Source organism: Cynocephalus volans, chromosome 6 (assembly GCF_027409185.1).
Source record: "Cynocephalus volans isolate mCynVol1 chromosome 6, mCynVol1.pri, whole genome shotgun sequence".
Taxonomy (NCBI): domain Eukaryota; kingdom Metazoa; phylum Chordata; class Mammalia; order Dermoptera; family Cynocephalidae; genus Cynocephalus; species Cynocephalus volans.
The window spans coordinates 159667502-159684775 of record NC_084465.1 but is presented as its reverse complement, the minus strand read 5'-3'; the positions used below and the strand labels follow the sequence as shown (position 1 = coordinate 159684775).

The 17274-nt window shown below is 47.3% G+C and overlaps 1 protein-coding gene across 1 annotated transcript in view; it reads right to left on the bottom strand.

Annotated features, from left to right (window-relative positions):
* Positions 1-17274, bottom strand: part of PHF2 (PHD finger protein 2) — a 103795-nt gene that overhangs the window by 46196 nt on the left and 40325 nt on the right. Inside the window, exon 2 of the mRNA XM_063099522.1 lies at positions 5387-5472. Within this exon, the coding sequence (XP_062955592.1) occupies positions 5387-5472 (86 nt within the window). The remainder of the gene's footprint in view (positions 1-5386; positions 5473-17274) is intronic.

The following is a 17274-nucleotide window of genomic DNA, read 5'->3' as shown; positions in this document are numbered from 1 at the left end:
GCTTCCGAGGAGGTGGATGAAATGTTTCAGTTCAATTGGGGAGCAGGCCAAGGTGCTCGTCTTTTGAGGGCAGGCAAGGACCAGAGGCCTCACGTTGAATTGGCAATACACTGGTAGAGGACAAATGTGCAGCGCGTTTTGGCGTTGGTAGATACAGGAGCACAATGTAGCCTGATATATGACAATCTAGATAAGTTTCCGGGGGCCACAGTTCATATAGATGGCTATGGAGGACATACTATTGAAGTCAAAGCTGGGTCACTGCCATTAAGCATAGGATGATTGCCCCCTCATGGTATACTGTATATATATCCCCAGTAGCTGAGTACATCTTGGGTATGGATGTACTTTATGGCTTGCACCTGCAAGCAACAGTTGGAGAGTTTCAGCTATGAATATGGACAATAAAGCCTGTGTTATGGGGATATGCTAAACATGACCCAAAGTGTTACCCCAGCCAAGACATGTAGTTAATATAAAGCAGTATCGCCTACCGGGAGGACATGCAGAGATAGGTGCCACTATATTGGAGTTAGAAAAAGTTGGCATTATTTGTCCAGCTCATAGCCCATTTAATGCTCTGGTATGGCCAGTGAAAAAACCTGGTAGTACCTGGAGAATGACTGTAGACTATTGAGAACTAAACAAAGTAGTGCGTCCTTTGCATCCAGCCATGCCTTCGGTTCATGACTTGATGGATCAGCTGACAACACAGCTGGGAACTTATCATTATGTATTAGACCTTGGAAATGCTTTCTTCTCTATTCTAATCTCAGCTGATAGCCAAGATCAGTTTGCCTTCACCTGGGAAGGGAGGCAGTGGACCTTTCGAGTATTGCCCCAAGGTTATCTGTATAGCCCAACCATCTGTCATGGTTTGGTGGCTGGGGACCTAGCCAAGTGGACAAGGCCCAGCACGGTTACAATGTTTCACTACATTGATGATGTGTTGTTAACTTCTGATTCTACTACAGATTTAACTCAGGCAGCTCCAACACTGCTAAACCATTTGGAACAATGTGGGTAGGCCATGAACACAGCCAAAGTACAAGGACCTGGGCTGTAAGTCAAATTCTTAGGAGTGGCCTGGTCAGGCCTAGAAGCTATTGTGGACAAGATACAGGCATACCCTCGACCCACAACTGTAGTTCAGCTACGGACATATTTGGGACTTCTGGGGTATTGGAGAGCTTCTGTATCCCATATGGCTCAAATGGCATGTCCACTGTATGCATTAACAAAGAAAGGAGCTCCCTGGGATTGGACTGAGGAAGTAGAACAAGCTTATCAGGCTACAAAAAGGGAAATACAGCAAGGACAGGCTTTACAAGTGGCTGACCAAACTAAGCCATTTGAGTTAGAAGTACATATAACCCAGGAGGGGTTAGGATGGGATTTGTGGCAGAGACAAGACTGATTCCGAACACCTGTAGGATTCTGGTCTCAGGTCTAGAAGGGTGCTGAAGTACGTTATTCTCTAATAGAGAAACAGCTAGCTGCTGTGTATTCTGCCTTGATGGCCGCTGAAGCTATCACAGGAACTTCCAAAGTCCTAGTAAGGACAACATATCCCATACTAGGTTGGCTGCGCCTGTGGGCCACCAACCCTAAAACAGGTGTAGCTCAGACTCCCGCTCTGTCTAAATGGGGAGCATATATAGAACAAAGGAGCACTGTGTCAACGAGTCCTCTGTCCAAAGAGTTGTAAGCTGTGCTAGGCCCAGTAGAGGTTGTGGAGGAAACTTTGACACCACCCTTACCCATGAAAGTGGAAGCTACACCTTTCCATGAGGGACAGGGACCTATCACAAAACAAGCTTGGTATACAGATGGCTCTAGCATAGGACCCTCAGCATCATGGACAACTATTGCTGTCCAGCCCTTAACAGATACCATGTGGTATGAAAATGGCACAGGGCAAAGCAGTCAATGGGCAGAATTGAGAGCTGTTTTGATGGTAATAAAAAATGAGCCTAGGCCATTAACCATCTGTACCGACAGCTGGGCTGTGTACAAAGGTTTAACCCTTTGGATCTCTACTTAGAAATATCAACGGTGGATGGAAGGCCACTGACCCCTGTGGGGACAAGCCATGTGGCAAGAGTTATGGGAATTGGGACATGAGAAAGAAGTAAACCTTTTCCATGTCACAGGACACTTCCCCTTAGCCAGTCCAGGAAATGATGAAGCCAATGCCTTGGCTAAGGTAAGATGTCTGGAGAGAGTCCCAGCTGCTGATGTGGCCCAATGGTACATCAACGAATGCAGCATGCTGGCAGCAAAACCATGTGGATGGCAGCTCAAAGATGAACCTTGCCTATAAAATGGGAAGATGTAGTGAATGCCTGTCATGCTTGTCTAGTATGTGCTCAAGAGGGTCCACACCCTCGGCGGGTACCCCATAGAGACTGGCAAATAACTCAAGTAAGGGTGCCCCTGACTCAATGGCAAGTGGACTTTGTCAGACCATTGCCAAGGTCAGAGAATTTCATTTACATCTTCACAGCTGTTGATACAGCTACTGGTCTTCTGTTTGTATAGCCTTGTAAGGCCCCAGACCAGGTGAACACTGTGAAGGCATTGAATAGCCTTACAGCTATGTATAGTCGGCCTGTAGTCATAGACAGTGATAATGAACCCACTTTACTGAACATGAGGTTCAGAAGTGGGCTTCCCAGTTGCCTATTCAGTGGAAGTTACATATGCCATATCATCCCCAGGCAGCAGGAATGATTGAGCGATACAATGGTCTTTTAAAAAAGAGACTAAGGCTATCTGCCCAACCCCCATCCCTGAAGGGGTGGACACAGTGGTTATGGCCAACAGTCAGAATTCTAAATGAGAGACCCCACAAGGGAGGGCCCTTTCCAGTGGAAGCTCTGTTGCATAGGGCTGCAGCACCTATACAGCTGCAAATCACTACTAAAGATAAGCTTTTGAAGCCAGGATATGGCAAGAAAGGAAATATTCTCTTACCGGCCCCAACCTGTTTACAACAGGGACAGACAGTACAATGGGAATGGCCTTGGAGAATAGAAGCCCCCCATATATGCTGGGTAGGCCTAATAGGGCCTTGGGGAAAAGGATTCGAAGAAGACTTGCAAATTTCACCTTGGGTGACAAGTACCTGGACTCTTCGAGTAAAGGTAACGTGGCCTGAAACAGATAAGCACTCTATTCCAAAGGGCACATTTGTATTATCATTGTGGCCAATTATGAATTCCCCTATACTGTTACATGTAGAACCTACAGATCCAACAGTGTTAGCAGATAAAGTATGGTATCATAAACCTGGTAAGATACCTATTCCTGCAACCATCCTTTCCCAGGATGGCAAACTAGCATGTATCTTACCAGAGGGGCGAGAACTCCCCCTACTGGTACCAATAACCCTTCTGTCTTTTCACCCATAGTGTTCTGGCTGCGGGCACCAGAGTGAACTGGATACAGACATATGTTCGTGTGACCAATGTGTTGGCTTATTGAATATATACAGAACTTCACACCAGTGATGACTACTAAACGGACATGTGCGGCTAATAGTTGAAAGAACAAAACTACAGGACAATCCTTAAGGCATATTGGACAGACAAGATTATACGAATGTAAGGGACATTTATCCTCGCTAAGGGAACATCACGGAAGATTCTGAAAGCACAGTTTATATGGCGAGGGACCCTGAAGGGATGGCTTGTTGGGAAAAAATAGGAAAATGGTCAGGGCCCCTCAGATGTTCAGAATCTTGCTGAGCATTGGCTGTAAATATCGTTAGGTTTTCCTTGTAACTACTTAATGTAACCGTGTCTGGGCACCCAGGTGTCAGAGTTATGACTTAAGTATACAAGACTAACAGCTCTGATCCACAGTGCTTCTCAGAACTCTCAGAGAAGCCACTAGGACAGATGCTCCTAGATCTGAATAAAACCCATTTTTTCTATACTCATGGCTCCCAGGACTTTTTTTTTTTCCTATTACCTCACTCACAGACCTGCGTGTGGAGGGTTTTGTGACCCAGTCTGGGCAACAGACTCAAGGGCTCTGTAAGCCCCAGCTTTACAATCCTCTTGAGCACCCCCACCCTGGACCCTGAGCAGGTCCTGGGTGTCCTGCCTCCTGAGGTGTCCCTGCTCCAACCCTGCTCTGTCCCTGCGTGCCTCCCATGTCTCCAAGGCTAGTCTCCTTCCTGCTGTAAAGACAACTAGGCACTGAGCTTTCCAGGTGGGCTCAATAAGGTGCCAGAAACACCCAGAGAGTTAGGGATAATCCTTCCTACCCTTTACCTGTTTTGAAGCAGTAACTGGAATGCTGGGTTAATTAGCTTGCCCCAAGGCAGAAACTTTCTGAGCATAAACTGGCCAAAGACTGGGGGTGGGTGGGTATGAAGGTGACCTAGGAATTCTGGAACCTCCAGCAGGCAGACCATCTCCTGCAAAGTTTAGGAAGAGCAGCCAGCCTTGAATCTCCACCTACTCACGTATTTGGCAACATTTTACCAGGTGCTGGGGAGTGGGGGTTGCGGTGTGAAAGAAATGCAGCCCCCACTGTCGCCCAGTGATGGACAGAGCACAGGCCAGGAACAAGGCACTCAGGCTCTGGGAGAGGCCAGAAAGAGCATCAAGAATTCCCAGAGTGGTGAGACACCCACCGCAGCCCCCAGCTCCACAAGCTCCCAAGGCTCTGTCGACCCTCCGTCCACACAGCAGGAGAGAGAGAGAGAGAGAGAGACACACACACACGCACGTGCGTGCTCCCCCCCCCACCTGTCCTGGCCCCAGGCCGCACCCTTCCCAGACTGCAACCTGTGCTCAGCCTTGGAGCTCAAAGCTCACATTGCCTCCAGCCCACTCGGATGAACCTACACAGCATGAGCCCAGCCTGCACCTTGGAAGCCCCCCAGGACCTGCCACACCCAAGAGGGACCAGAGGAGAGGTGAGGGGAAATAAAGCTCTTGGGACACACAGACAACAGGCAGTATGGGAAGGGAAGGGCCCCTGAGACTCCCTGGAGGCGGGACAAGGGGCGGCTGAGCTGGGGCCATCCCTTGAATCGCCATTTACCCAGGTCCCCAAGTTCGCATCCCCCAACTCAAGCAGGCCTGGCCACTGTGGGTGCTGAGTGTGAGAACCCTGCCCAGGCCTTTGAAAACCACTGGGGTCTTTGCACAGTTGTCTTTGCAGGAAGGAGGGGCTGATAGTAAGCTAGGCCAGGGGATTGGGGGCGGGGGAAGCCCACAGGCTGACACTGCTGTCAGGCTACCCAGGGCGTTTCACCCTCAGCAACTCGGGGCCGAGGCCCAGGCTCAGCAGAGACCCTGCCTTCCATACAGCCCAGGTGGGAGACGCCACTCCAATAGGCGAGGGGTGGCTGCGCGGCTGCAGTACTTACAAGTGGACTTCCCGTGGGTTTTCTCACAATTCGGGCAATGGTATATGTCAATGTCTGGTGCCTCCTCCTCTTCCACCCCCACGCAGCTGAAATGGGACAAAACAGACCATTACGCATGTATTCAAATGCCCCTCAGTGCTGTCTAAGCTCTAAGGAGGGACCCTGTGCACCATCTGAGGACCTAGGTCAGGTGGAAAAGATATGTGCAGGGCAGCCATCCACAGGCAGAGAGGAGAGGTGGGAGAGGGCCACAGACTGCCCTCCTGGATGGGCATCTGCACAGGGGACCCAGATACAGCATCTGGACACACCCTGCCACAAGCATCTACTGAATGGCCCATCCAGCAAGCCCGCCTAGGTGACAGCCACACTGCCCGTCACCCCAGGGCACAGGGAGGGTGGGGGGAGGTCTCTGAGTCAGGCCACCCCCACTGCTTCACCAAGGGCAGCTCAGAGCCCCCCAACACTACGGCCACCCATCCAGCTCCTCTTCAGAGGAATCAGGGTGAGGCCAGGTCGCAAGCCAAGAAGGCTGGCCTGGGGACATGCTCAGGACTCCAGGGATCATGATCTTCCTTCTTCTCTCCCTGGAGTTCCTCCAGGCCCCCTGAAAACATGTTCAGAGATTTGGTACAGGAGAGACCCACCCACTATGCAGACGTTGGTCTGGTCTCAGGCCTATAAAGCCCTTTAAGGAACGATGACAGCACCAAATAATATGACTTAGAACATCAACAAACAGTCTACAGAACCAAACCCAGCAAAATGAAAGTGTTTTGTTCCATTCTGAGGCCTGACTTCTTTTGATTAAAAGTGACAGAAGCGTTGCCATCTGTAATGTGAAAAGGCATGTGCAATAAATAAGAATACAGTGAGTAACAGGCAGGCCAAAGGAGCAGGAGACACCCACAACAGAATAAGTGTAAATAAAACTGACCAGTAAATTTTAAAATGGACATTTTCCCCCAGGGCAGCCCCAGAACTTCAATGTAGGAGGGGCTCAGGACAGCGAGCTAACTGAAAACTACAGGTATATGTGAAGCAGACTGTTTTCACTTAGGGAAAACATTACACATCCATTAAGAAATCAAGTTTTCTTTTTTCTTTTTTTAAAAGATGACCGGTAAGGGGATCTTAACCCTTGACTTGGTGTTGTCAGTACCATGCTCTCCCAAGTTAGCCACGGACCAGTCCAAGAAATCAAGTTTTCAAACCTACTTTTAGTCACATTTACCAGGAGAGGTTCTCTTGTTTCGTTTTATTTTTTATTTGGGGGCTTGAGGGAGCTGACATTGATTTTATACCTATTAAAAATCGGTAGGAAATTTTTAAACACTAAAATGTGAAGGTGGGGAGACTTCAGGAGCCCTAGTCACCCATGCCTACCATATGGCACACTCACCCCTGACCAATGGACCCCAAGAAAACCGTTCAGAAGACTAAAGCATTTTATTTACGAAGGCATGTGTCCAAATGCCCACTTAGGGGGACAAGCTGCATTATATACAGTCCATCTCCCTCACAGAATCATCTACAGCCACCAAGAGTGATGAATGACAAGACTTCAGGGACAGGTAAGTTAGCAGCTAGTTATGACCAGTATTGACACAGGGTCACAGAGACTGGAGATTAGACCAGAACACTGACGCTGATTCAGCTACGTTAGGGTTGGAGAGGGTGACAGTTTCCCTTCTAAGCTGCCTAAACTTTAACTATTTTGAAAGCAGCATACTGCAGTGTAGATGTTGGCCTGGCCTCAATCTGGCAGCAGAGCTCACCACTCCTCTCCGGCACCTGCTTGAGGACATGGGCCACTCACAGGCGCCTCTGCGATTCCAGGAGGGGCTGCCAGGACCTCCTAGGACCAGAGCACCAGGGCACATGGGCTCCTGGGAAGGACAGGTCAGGGCAGCTGGAGCTCACCTCCCCTGACACCTGTGTTGCTTCTGTGTCTGAACCATGGGGGAGGGCACTTTTCCTGACTCCTAGCACCCTCAAGCTTCACTTGATGATGGAGGAACCCATCTCTGAGCTTGTTTTCTCATCTAAATGAGGGGCTCTCAAATGTTACTGTGCATGAGACAGGGTGGGGGGCGGAGAAAGTAACATAGGTATAAAAGAACCCAGCAACATCAGAGAATCAACAAAATCAAAAGTTAGTTCTTTGACAAGCCTTTAGCTTGAAAAAAAAAAAGAAAAGAAGAAAAAAAAAAGAAGACTCAAATTACTAAAATCAGAAATGAAAGTAAAGACATCACTACTGATCCTAAGGAAATAAAAAAGGATCCTAAGAGAAGACTATGAACAATTATAGACCAATAAATTAGATAACCTAAATGAAATAGACAAACTCCTAGAAACACAAAAAATACCAAAACTGACTAAAAAAAAAAAAAAAAACACAGGAAATTTGAACAGACTTATAACAAGAGATTAAATCAATAATCAGCAACCTCCCAAAAAAGAAAACCCCAGAACCACCACTAGTGATTTCTATAAAACATTTAAAGAAAAATAACATCAGTCTTTCTCAAACCAGAAAAAAGAAGGTACATTTCCTAACTCATTCTATGAGGTTAGCATTACCCTGATTCCAAAGCCAGACAAAGACACTACAAGAAAAGAAAACTAAAGATCAGTATCTCTTGTGAATACTGTTGTAAAAATCCTCAGCAGAAGACTATGAAATAAAATCCAGCAGCTTATTAAGGGGACTATACAGCATGATCAAGTGAGATTTATCACAGGAATGCAAGGATGGCTCAGCATATGAAAATAAATCAGTGCTTCAGCCCATGAAGCATAACGTCTGACTGCAAGAAAAGGATGTGGCCCTGGGACGGCAGAGGATGTGCTTTTCTTCCCCCATCCACAAGAGCACAGCCTATCAAGTGGGTAAAAGACAAGAAGAAGCGCAGCTCACCCGACCCTTTCTCCTGGGCTGACACAGCCCCTCACGTCACTCTTCTCCTCCCATTTCTCTCAGTCCTCCCCCAAATCCCCTTCCTTCCTAAGACAAATCAGACCACACCATAGTAGTACAGTAAAGAAAAACCCCACATGATTATCTCACTTGATACAGAAAATTTATTTGACAAAATCCAATATCCTTCCATGATAAAAGACATTCCTCCAAATAGGAATAGAAGGGAATTTCTTCAATATGATAAAGGCCACATATGAAAAACCCACAACTAAAATTATACATACAGTGGTGAAAGGCCTGAAGCTTTTCCCATAAGATCAGGAACAAGACAGAATGCCTGCTGTTGCCACTTCTATTCAATACAGTAATGGAAGTTTTAGCCAGAGGAATTAGGCCAGAAAATTAAATAAAAGGCATCCAAATTGAAAAGAAAGAAGTAAAATCATCTTTATTTGCATATGATATAATCCCCTATATAGAAACTCCTAAAGAATCTACACCAGAAAAAAATAATAATAATAATCCTGGTAAAGCTAATAAATTAATTCAGAAATTATAGGATGCAAAATCAACAGACAAAAACCAGTTGTATTTCTATACACTAGCAATGAATTATCTGAAAATGAAATCAAGAAAGCAATTACAATTATAAGAACATCAAAAAATATATATTTAGAAATAAACTTAACCTAAGAGATATAAGACTTGTACACTGCTGAAAGAAATTTTAAAAATCACAAATAAATGGAAATACATTCCATGTTCATGGACTGGAAGACTTAATAGTGTTTAGGTAGCAATACTACCTAAAACAATCGGCAGATTCAATGCAATCCCTAACAAAATCCCAAAATCTATGTTCACAGAAATGGAAAAGCTGATCCTTAAATTTATATGAAATTGCAAAGGAACCTGAATAGCCAAAACAGTGTTCAAAAAGAAAAATAAAATTAAAAGGACTTACACTTCCCAATTTCAAAACTTACTACAAAGCTATGGTAATCAAACCAGTGTGGCACTGGCATAAAGAAAGACAGTGGAATGGAATTAAGACCTCAGAAATAGACCAGACATCAATGGCCAACTGATTTTTGACAAAGGCTCCAAGACCATTCAATGGGGAAAGAATATTCTCCTCAACAAATGGTACTAAGACAAGTGGGTATCCACATGTAGAGGAACGAAGTTGCAGGCTTACCCCCCACCCTAAACAAAAATTAACTGAAAATGGATCAATAGCCTAAAAATAAAAGCTAGAATTGTAAAACAATTAGAAGAAAACATAACAGTAAATCTTCATGACTTTGGATTTGGCAATGGATTCCTACATATGGTACCAAAAGCATGAGCAACAAAAGAGTAGACAATTTGCACTTCATCGAAATTAAAAACTTTTGTTTATCAAAAAACACCATCAACAGAGTAAAAAGGTAACTAATAGAATGGGAGAAAATGTCTGCAAATCATATATCTGACAAGTGTCTAGCATCCAGAAAATATAAAGAACTCTTACAGATCAAAAATTTAAAAAAACAATCCAATTAAAAAATGGGCAAAGGATTTGAAGAAGCATTTCCCCGAAGAAGATATACAAATGGCCAACAAGTACATGAAAAGACAACATTCATAGTTCATTACAGAAATGCAAATCAAAACCACAGTGAGATACCACTTCACATCCACTAGGATGGTTATAATTTTTTTTTTTTAAAAAGAAAACAAGTGCTGATGAGGATGTGGAGAAATCGTAACAACTCTCTTACATCAATGGTGCGAATGTAAAATGGTGCAGGCACTGTAGAAAAAAGCTTGATGTTTCCTCAGAAAATTAAACGGAATTTCAATGTGATCCAGCAACTTCACTCATAGGTACATACCAAAAAGAATTAAGAACAGGTGCTCCAACAAATCCTTATACACTATGTTCACAGCAGTGTTATTCACCAAATAATAACCAAAAGGTAGAAACAATGGAAATGTCTATCAACAGATGAATGTATAAACAAAATGTGGTCTATACTAAAACTGAACATTCAGCCTTAAAAAGGAATAAAGTTCTGATACATTACACAACGTGGATGAATCTTGAAAACATTATGCTAAGTAAAAGAAGCCAGACATACAATAACTAATACTGTATGATTCCATTTATAAGAAAGGTCCACAGTAGGTAGATCCATAGAGACAGAAGACCAACTAGTGGCATCAGAGGGTGGAAGAAGAGGAACTGAAGAGTTACTGCTTAGTGGGTATGGAGTTTCCTTTGGGGATTAAAATGTTTGGAACTAGATAGAAGTGATGGTTGCATAGTACTCTGAATGTACTAAGTGCTACTGAACTGTGTACTTTAAAATGGTTAATTGTAAGTTACATGAATTTTGTCTCGATAAAAGAGAAAAAAAAAGAACCTGGCACCTGTGAGAATGACAATATCACCATCATCATTACCATCATCATCGTCACCATAATCATCACCATCATCACCACCATCACCATCATCACCACCATCACCACCATCATCACCATCATCATCACCACCATCACCATCATTACCACCATCACCATCATCAGCACCATCACCATCATCACCACCATCATCATCACCATCATCACCATCATCACCACCATCACCATCACCACCATCATCACCACCATCACCATCACCATCACCACCATCACCATCACCACCATCACCACCATCACCACCATTACCATCATCACCATCATCATCACCATCATCACCACCATCACCATCACCATCATCACCATCACCATCACCATCATCACCATCATCACCACCATCACCACCATCACCATCACCACCACCATTACCACCATCACCATCACCATCACCACCATCACCATCATCATCATCACCACCATCACCATCACCATCACCACCATCACCATCACCATCATCACCATCATCATCACCATCATCACCACCATCACCACCATCACCACCATCACCATCATCATCACCATCACCACCATCACCATCACCACCATCACCACCATCACCACCATCATCACCACCATTACCACCATCACCATCACCATCATCACCACCATCACCATCACCATCACCACCATCACCATCACCACCATCACCACCACCATCATCACCATCACCATCACCATCATCACCACCATCACCATCATCACCATCATCATCACCATCATCACCACCATCACCATCATCATCACCACCATTACCACCATCACCATCACCACCATCACCACCATCACCACCATCATCACCACCATTACCACCATCACCATCACCATCATCACCACCATCACCATCACCATCACCACCATCACCATCATCATCACCATCAGAAACCCTGTCATCATTTACCCTGGCTGAGCACTCACCCTGAGAGAGGCAGCATGCCAAGAACTCTAAATGCATTATTTTGCAACAACCCTGCAATAATTGGGATTACTATTCTTAGTCCTATTTACAGGAAGAGGAAAACTGAGGCACAAGAGATTAAATGTCTGCCCAGAAACAAAACTGGTCTCTTACTTGTTCACTGGGAATAGTGCTGCCCTTGCCCTCAGGGCACTCGTGGATGCAAATGAAGTCAGGTAAAGAGATGGTGAGGCTAGTCCAGGGTGAGCACTCAACAAACCAAGTGGTTACTACTAGTGCCCGTATCAGACAAAACTCCCAGGCCACCAGGCTCTCGGGGCCCTACACAGGTAGCTCTCAGCCACAGCTGCCACAGTCCCGAGTACTGGGAACAGAGCCTGGAGCCCTTGGCAAAAGACCTTGGTAAATTTTTTAGAAAATACAAAGTTCACTCTATCATAGAACAGAAACTGAAGTAAAGTCCAAATAGTCTAAGGAGTCAAGTGTAAAAGTCAAATTCATCAAAAGCAGAACCTGAGGGAATATTTGTCTGATGTCAGGATGTGAAGTGACTTTCTACACAAAAAGTAGAAAGGAAACTCAGAAAGAACACTGATGGGTAAAAATTATATACAAAATCATCAAACTGTAAAAGGAACACTATGAAAAATATGTACAACAAATATGGCAAAGCATTTATATTTTTATTCTATGAACTTTATGCTCAGGGTATCTCCCCAATAGAAGAAAAGAGCCAAAGCCAGGATCAGAACAAAGGCAAGGCTACTCCACATGAAGGGAAGCCAGAGGGGGTCAGTGGATACCATGGGGTTGTACTGATGGAGGCAGAAATGCAGCATGAACTGACCATAGCACTGCATAAACCCCAAATTCTCACCAGTGACACTGAGTCTTAGCCACATCCAAAGGCTTTTGTGGGACCAGATGAGGTCGGAGCTCAGGACAGTCCCTTTGGCATCATTACTACCATTATTCACCACAAGGAAGTATGCTTAGTTGCCCTGGCAGGGGAGCAGGTAGTGCTCCTGTAGCCACGAGGCTGGTGTCCTGGCAGGTGGGGCTCAGGGAACTGCCCCACAGGATGCCACCTCACAGCAGGCGCACAGACTCCTCAGACAGGCCAGGGAGCCTTGCCCACCCAGGGGCAGAGGTCAGACTCACAGGACAGTCCCCCTCCCCTCCTACGCTCTACCTGACCCCATACCTCCCAGGAACCACAGGCAGAGAGTCACAGATGCAGTGTCCTCAGCCTTGACACTGCTCAGGGATCTGCCAGGCCCAGAAACTAGATTCAGAATCCACATCCTGCATCAGACTGCACATCTCACACCCATTCCAAATCCACATTCATGCCCCATGATGTCCATGCCCCACACCCACGCCTGCATCCATGCCCCATCTGCACCCCAGGTCCACACCCTATATCCACAAGAACAAGGTGACAATCAGCTTGGTGAGACAGTGGCCCAGTATAAGAGCAAGGATGGCCCACGGGGCCGGGAGTCACTCCCAGACCCAGGACTCTGTCTGTGGAAAGTTCCCAGAATGTCCCAGATGCTAGGCATGTCCCCAGTGACAAATATCCTTCCAACAGAGCAGAGGCCAGGTGCACTGCTAAAGAGGCCGAAGGGGCTTTCTGACCACTGCTCTAAGGGTGTGGAGCGAACCACCCCATCTGAAGGTTATGATGGAGCTTAGTCTCCAAGCCACTTAACAAGAATGGAAATCAACATGTTCTTAAAACACACTTCCCCACCAAAGACTCAGGCTCTCAGCTCCAGTTACAGGACAGTGTCCTGGTAAGCACCTGCCATGCTCGGGCCATGCCTCAGCCAGCAGGTCCATGAAGCCTCATCATGACTCCAAAGGGCACACAATACAAGCTCACTTTACAGATGGGGAAGTTGAAGCTCGGTGTCATGACCATATGCACAGCAGGCACTGGTACTGAGAGTGTATTTGCAGGAGAGGCCAGTGCATGGCTGCATTCCCTGCCCATCAGGGTTGCAAAGGGCAGGTGGGGGCGCAGCTCCAGGACCTGGTTCCCCCATCCAGCACTGCCCTCCACACAGCACCTGCAGCTCCAGACTCTAGGCAAGTATCAGCTGTAGAAGGCATTGTTTCAGCAGCCAGGCCAGGTACACTTAACACGATGCTCCCCCTGTGGACTTCTTCCTTCCAGTGCTGCCCAGCACACGTATCACGCTGGAGGGATGAACTGGGCAATACAGAAGATAGGAAGCAGTCTCACCCTGAAGGAGGGGCTGCCGTGGTCAGTCGTCCGCTGTTTTGTGCAGGAGGCCCCAGGGCACTGAGGTGGAAGGAGTGGTAGTTGCGGCAGGTGAGTCCCTCTGCTTCTGTCCAGGACAAACTCGGAGAACTAAAGGCCTCGACATCCCTTCTCCTTGGGGAGAGCCACCCAGAACCTGGGCCAGAGGCAAGCTGGGCACTGGCAGGGCCTGCCCACCAGGGGCTGACCACAGGGGTCGCCCCTCCTCCCCAATGACGGCTGAAGAACACAGCCTCCAGGGAGACCCAAGCCAGGCCCCCTGCTGGCGCTGGCCTGAGTCGCTGCTCTGGCCCCTACTGCCTGTGCCACCAACTGAGACAGCAGCCACCAGGCGGGTGAAAATCAAGGCTCCTGAACTAGCTGCAGCTCTGCTACTGGCTGGGGCTTTGTGTAAGGTGACAGCACCTAACTCCCAGGGCTTCAGCACAGTGAGCTTGACCACACCGCCATCACTGCCATCTGCGCCATCCTCATGGGACAGGCTGTTTGCTGACACGGGTCATTTATTTTATTGTTCCAAAGTTAAGGTTTTCCAAGTACCACCTAAGAAATTATTTGAAAAATTACCAAAACAAAAAAAAAGAGAGAAGAGAATAGCTACAGAAAAATGGAAAACAATTTCCTTGCACTAAAACCAAAAGCAAAAGACACTGATGTACTGAAGGAGACTTTGTAGCTCCAGGAGCCCTGCACCCAGGCGTGAGATTGTTCATGCTATCCACTGTATGTGACAGGAAACGCCAAGGCAGTTGCAGCCTTCCGAAAAAAGCATACACTTCCCATTAACATAATATACCCCTTGCCTCACGCCTGCTTAAGTAAAGCGAACAAATGGATAAAGAATTTCAGTTTGAGAATCTCAAACACACAGCCTGCGCCTCGGTAACACTCGTCCCCTTTGCCCACTGCAGGAAAACTATCCCAGGAGACTTGAAATTCAAGCAGCCAGATTTTGCTGAGTTTAAGGTCACCATGGCCTGGCCCAGGGACAGCAGCTGCCCTAAGGCCTCAGAGCCTGACAGGCAAAAGCAAAAGCGTCACCCCGGGACATTAGTTCCAACCAGAAGCACACTGCTCTTGTGGAAACCTCAGCAAAGAGGCAAGGTCATCAGACAATGGCAACCTTTGTAACCCAAAATGAGAGCAGCTTCCGAGACTCCCCAGGGGCCACACTCCTTTCTGGGAAACAGTAGCTCCTCGCCTAAGAGTGAACTTTAGGGGCCACAAGTACCAGCCCTGATAGGAGCTCTGGCCCCTGTGGACTCCATCCAGTGGGCACCGGGAATGACCAGCCTTGGGCACTGGTACGTGAGGGCAGTGGAGTGAGCATCCAGCCCCAGGACACCAGCTCAAACCCTCTGAGGGAGCCTTTCCTCCCTGGTAGGCAAGAATCCGAGTCGCAGGGTCCCTAGGAGACAGTCCCAAACAAGAGTGATGTTTCTACCAACTCACAGGCCTAAGGGTCTGAGTCTCAGTTTGTGGGCCTCCCGGGGTGAAGAAATGGCTGGGCAAAGGTCTCCATGCCTGTGACAGCTGATAGGCAGGGTGGGGCAAGGACCAAGGACGGACCCCAGCCTCACATATGTAAAAAAGAAGCAGTGACCTGAGGGGAGGGGCAGTCCACTGTGGCCCAAGCAGGGAGTGAGACACCCAGCTGTGCATAATGGGCAAAGGCAAGGCGGCAAGGTCTGCAGACCCCAGCAACACACCGCACAGTGACAACAGGGAGAGGCAGCCCCTAGTGAGACCCACAGGGAAGTGAACAAGTACCAGAGAGTGAGACCCCAGGACATGGCTGAACACAGAAACACACACACAGAGACACAAACACACACACACCACACCCATAATAGCAGACACACACACCACACACACACACACATACAGGCCACACATGCAGACACACACACACACATGCATACAGACACGCACACACTACACAGAGACACAGCACACATATACAGACACAGCCCACATGCTTGCTGTGTGTGCACGATCCAGTCCCCTACACTCAGTGTGCCCCTGCATGTCCAGGTGGCACAGGCACATCATCTCACTTAATTGCACGACCATGTGAGGCTGAGCTAGAGTCTCGTTTCATCTGAGCCCACTGTGACCCAGCACCCCCAAACTAAAGCTAATTTAGAGCCCAAAGTCCAATAACTAGAAAGATAACAGAATTTTCAAATGCAAAAGTGGGTAGGGGTGGGGGGATGAGACACAGAAGAAAATGGCCCAAAAAAGGAAACAGGGTTAGGGGTGGGGAGGGCAGAATTTGGATTCTCAGAATCTGCAAAAGCACCTTCCTGGTCTCTAAGGAAGCCCGTCTTCTCTCTAGGAAGACACTTCCTCCCTAGAAAGCTACACTCTCTACTCTATAAAAACCCAGGTCTGCCACTCTGCTGTTCTAGTGTCTAAAACCCTCATGGCAGGATGGGCAAGGGAGGCCCCAGAGAGGAAGTGACTTTCTCGGGGCTGTGCCACAGGAATCCCTGCTCTGCAGACAAGGCGCAGCAGCTTTCTAGTGGTTGACAAGGAATCCCAGTCCCAAGCATAGCCAGGTACAATATCGTGTGGTGATGGTCCTGCCCTGCTGCAGGCCACAGGCACAGGCTCCTGTGGGGCCTCTTGTTGGGCCACCTTTAGCTCAAGGATCCAGCACAGAAGCCCAGTGAAGGATGACAAAAGCCTGATCCCTGGCCCCCAGCCTGGGCACCCCCTCACCATGTCACACTCCTTAGCATTTTCCAATCAAGTCTGGAATTATGTCATAAATAGCACAACTGGATTGCATTCGTGGTTTTTTCTATTGTTGTTAAGAACACTGACTTAATGTAAACCACAATTTCTGTAACCTTATTTTGACTTTCTCATTGTTTTTGGTGGCTGGCTGCTATGGGGATCTGAACCCTTGACCTTGGTTCTACAAGGCCACGTTCTAACCAATTGAGCTAAGTGGCCAGCCCATTTTGACTTTTATTTTTTTTAATTATAGGTGGAGCTTCAAATAAGAAAGCAAATGGCCTCTTTCAATCCTGGGGGGAGGTGGACGGGCTGCGCCCTCTCCTTACTTTAGGGCCCTCTGCAGCATCCGGCTGGGGTTCAAGGCACAGTGGGAGCTCAGTTGGTGGCAGCATGCATTCAAGGGCAGCAGTCGTTACCAGAAACATCTCTCTGGCAAAGTTTACCTTTTATAACACCAACCCACGATGCAGGTGGGGCTAGGGCTGCAGGGAGCGGGCATTCATATCCTTCTAGTCTGGGGACTAACTTAGGAAGGAGCCTCCTGAACC